The 4320-nt window shown below is 40.0% G+C and overlaps 1 protein-coding gene across 1 annotated transcript; it reads left to right on the top strand.

The window, feature by feature from the left end:
* Positions 1–581: 581 nt before the first annotated feature.
* Positions 582–3387, top strand: fam8a1a (family with sequence similarity 8 member A1a). The gene is made up of 5 exons (XM_062436365.1): positions 582–1049; positions 1387–1507; positions 1829–1952; positions 2814–2953; positions 3115–3387. Exons 1-5 carry the CDS (start codon positions 638–640, stop codon positions 3257–3259), a joined length of 942 nt encoding a protein of 313 aa, XP_062292349.1. The 5' UTR covers positions 582–637; the 3' UTR covers positions 3260–3387.
* The last annotated feature ends 933 nt before the right edge of the window (positions 3388–4320 follow it).

Here is a 4320-nt window from a genome sequence, read left to right as displayed (position 1 = left end):
GCTCTCTTTCATGAGATATTGTTACAAAGTAGAACCTGTCCCTGTTTCATCCCTGATATTAATAACTCACAGAGGAATGATAGCAATGTGAAATATGTGTATCAATTAGACCAATGAATAAGGCAATTGAAAATGCCACAATTGCTCAAATTTATTTAACCAAAAATAAAAAAGTGTGATATGTGATTAACTTATTATGCAATTTACCCTTCATTACTCCCAAAGAGAGGGTGACTGATGTGCCTGATGACGATAAACCGGTGTATGATGAATGTGCCTTTAAATGGAATATACCATTAACGACTGAGGGGGTCTGTTATTAGTCTTTTCCACAACATAATGTTGAGTTACAAAAAATCTTCACCACAGATAAGGTATGCATTTTGATTCTACATTATATATTAATATTTCAAGGAAATTTACAAAATATTTTGCGACATTTACGTTACCACTGTGGGAGGTATTGTTGCGCGGTCCCGGAAATCCCCGTATTTACAAGCCCACTTAGCTAGCGCTGCTGTGTTTGAAAGCAACGGAGAGCTAGTAAACCGACGAAAGAGGGATTACCTGAAGACGTAAAGGCATTTAAAGCAGATTTACCTGATAAATTAGGGGAAGTCTGTGTAGTAGGTCAGCCATGGTGGGGACGACAACAGGTGACAAGCGTCATTGCCCTGAAAAGGATGCTAAGCATCCTCCGAGTACCGCTACTACGGAATACTGCGCCAAGTTGCAGCAGTGGATGTGGCAGTATTACTGGGAATATGCTGGCTGGCAGAGCTGGGCGACTCTGTCAGCTTTTCCCTTTCCTCCTCCGTGCAGTTTCCCTCTGCCGGGGACAAGCGCTCAGACACCGGGTTCACCTGCCTCGACTTCCGGGACTGGGCAGCAAGCTTTCGACTCACGTAACTGGTACAACCACCCGTATCCTTTTAGTTTCCCTGCATCCTTCCCTCATCCTGGTGCCCCCCAGACGGAGCAGAGCACAGCCGCGACTCCAGCTACAGCCCGGACAACCCAGCATCAGAATGGGAATCCACCTCAGCCAGGTAGGGTTCAGTTTCACTAAGTGTTAGTGTATTACAGGGCCTCCTTTCTCCAAAATGCCATTCAGCCTGAAGTAATGTGTGGGCTCACTTGTGTAATAAGCTTGGTCGTGAGTCTGATGGGAAGCAGGCTTATATGGCCTGGAGAAAACAAGCTTATATGCTTAGAGCCGTTACAAAATCTCTCTTGGTTTTTAGATAACTTTCAGCCGACATAAAGTAGTAAGCCAGTAAAAATCAACGTCCTTTTAACTAAGAACTCATCCAGAATAATGTGGAAAAGTATTCAATTTGTGAAAAAAGCATACTGGATGCACTTGTCTTTTCATCTGCTTCACAGGACGGGAGTACACCATCCCCTCTCCTCTTCAGAGGTTCCTGGCTGAGACAGTGGACTTCTTCATCTTGTTTTGTGTGAAGGCCACCATCGTGCTGTGGATCATGCATCTGAGTGGGATGAAGTGAGTAAAGCTATCATAAAGTCTTAAAGGAAACATAACTTTAAAAGTAAAAGGATAAATGCAAGAAAAGACAGTCAGAGCCTAAATTAGAACATTTAAAAAATAAACTATTTTGGTTATTTAACACTGTAATTCTAGATTGCAATATGCAACATTGTCAGCCCTCATCATGGTTTTCCTTAGGCTTACCTGCCACAGGTGTAGCTGTGGGTCACATATGCAAAATAGACAATTTGCGAGCATCATAGCTTTTAATGTCAAGTTATTTCACCATTCCCCAGATCCATCTTCACACAGGCATGCTGTCTCTCCTCTTTCAAGGGACATTGCCAAATTCATAACCCACTTCATTGTGGAGGAGATCGATGAGAACACGTCCATGGAGGACCTGCAGAAGATGATGGTTGTGGCTCTAGTCTACAGGGTTCTAGTTTGTGTGTATGAGGTGGGTCAAATTGAGCACAGTCGTGATAATATTTATACATATGATTTTATGATGGCTGAATAATATGAGGAACAATATTTTGATGAAAAGAATGAAGAAGACATTCTTCTGCTACACTGAGGATATTTAAATGTATGTTACAATATTTAGTGATGGAGAAAACCTGCATGTTAAGCGTGTTGTTAATGTTCATCACATTGATAGTAAATAAGGTAATACATAAACTGTATTTGTCATTTTCAGATTGCAAAGGAATCAGACTTATAATAGTACACAAATTGTACATAACAAAAAACAAAATATATCCCAACAATTAGATGATTTACTAAATACCATTATAGCCTGTTGGTAGTAATTGTTGGTGTTGAACCGATGTGTGGATAAAAACAACAGTGTCCCCACTTGATATACAGAACTGAAACAATTCCCTAATTAGTTTAGTTACATTTAATAGAAGCTGCTTCAGTGCCTCCTGGTCTTGTTAAATGAGAAGAGTCAGGCAGAGTCAACGCTGTTTCCCACAGAGGACAGTGATGCAACGTAACATTCATAGTTGCCTGAGATTAAGTCATGTATCAGGTCTCTTGTTCACCTTCTGCATCAGTGACTTGTTGTCCCAGGTGGGCTCCAGCACAGGGACATAGAGGCACCTACTGTATGCTCAGACTAATACCATCTGGCATGTTTCTTTCCATGGTTTTGACCTTGTTTGTGTAAACGTATTATTAATTGGCTTTTTTACTGCTTCCTATGTGAGTGTGGTATCATTATTAAGCTCTGCCTTCAACTGGTCTACAGCGTAGTATACTGGCGTAGTCAAGAGCCTACCAGATTGTTAGTTTGCTCTTCTTGTCCAATCAGATCATCTGTATCTGGGGCGCTGGTGGTGCCACACCAGGGAAGTTCCTGCTTGGCCTGCGGGTGGTGACCTGTGACACATCCACTTTGGTCCGACCTAACCGTGTCCTTGTGGTCCCAGCATCGAACGTCTCCCTATCTGCGTGAGTGATCACATGCTGTTTGAGAATCTTTAAAAAAAATGAAATATATGAGTTAACTGTGTTTAAATTGTTCTCTTAGTGGAACATTTTTGGGATACATGCTTTAATTAATGTTAATATAAAATGTCTTGGTCTTGTCTCTTTTGTCTTGACTGTCGCAGCTCTACTGTGCGGGCACTGAATAAGAACTTCTCCATCGCCTTCCTTTTTCCCGTCTTCATCACTTTGCTCTTCTTCCAGCACAACAGGACTGTGTATGACATTGTGGCAGGGACCATTGTTGTCCAGCGCAGAGGGGGCAGATAGCCTTTTCTCCAGCAGCAGACTCTTATATGCAGCGGGAATGATGGTGCATGGCAGGCCTATGGGTACAGAGTGTCCAACAATTTGAACTTATATCGGTCACAAATGAACAGGCTTTGAAAACAGCAATGCACCGGCCCATTTCTTCACAAAATCAAACTCGGGTTTGAATTGCACTTTAAAATGGGATGCATACAGCACAGGTTTAAACAGGATACGGTGGAATTAAAAGAATCAAACCTTACATTTTTGAGTGTAAGGTATTTGTTTTAAACCACTGAACCAACAGAAAATCCTCTTAAGTATTTTGAGTTTTGATAATTGCAAAGTATGTTAAGCTGAAAAAGTTGCTGACTGATGTTACCGGAAGACTAAGGAGGAACCACATATGAATCTTAATAAGTATAATATGTTACATTTTAAAATTATATAATTTTGCCTACTCTGTCTCTTTTGGGTCCATTCTTTGGTACCAAAAAAAGACCTTGGTCCACATATCAATACACTTTGACAGAGACTGGTTCATTTTTCTACAGAAACTAAAGCCATCAGAATCACATAAAAAATCTACACGTGAGCTGGGTAAGCAGGGTGTTAAATGATTAGGACTTGTACTTCACAGCATTTTCTTATAGGAATTGTTCTTTTGGTGAATCAAATTTTTGGTTTGCCAGTACTTTTTTGTGTTACATTGTGATTTTTCTTAAGCACTCAGACTAAAGAAAATGAATGCCAGGTTTATTCGTTTCTATTCTTTGTGCCTTCATTTTGATGAAGAAGTATTGTTTGAATATCTTTTTGCCATAGTGAAAAGTAACAATATGAGGCACGAACACTGGAAACTGTGTTTATGAATTCTCCATTGATATTTTTTTGTCATCAGACTTGTAATTTTTGTGACTCAGGGCAGCTGATTAGCATAACAAAATTGTCTCAGATGTATCATTTAATGCCACTGCTCATGTCAGATTTTCACTTATTAACAATGAAAAGCTCTTCTCTTCTTGTATTAAATATTATTAATGGTTTATTAACAAACTATAATGATGCAGTGATGATTTAGT

This window comes from Scomber scombrus, chromosome 16 (assembly GCF_963691925.1).
Source record: "Scomber scombrus chromosome 16, fScoSco1.1, whole genome shotgun sequence".
NCBI lineage: Eukaryota > Metazoa > Chordata > Actinopteri > Scombriformes > Scombridae > Scomber > Scomber scombrus.
This window is presented reverse-complemented; position numbering and strand designations above follow the sequence as displayed.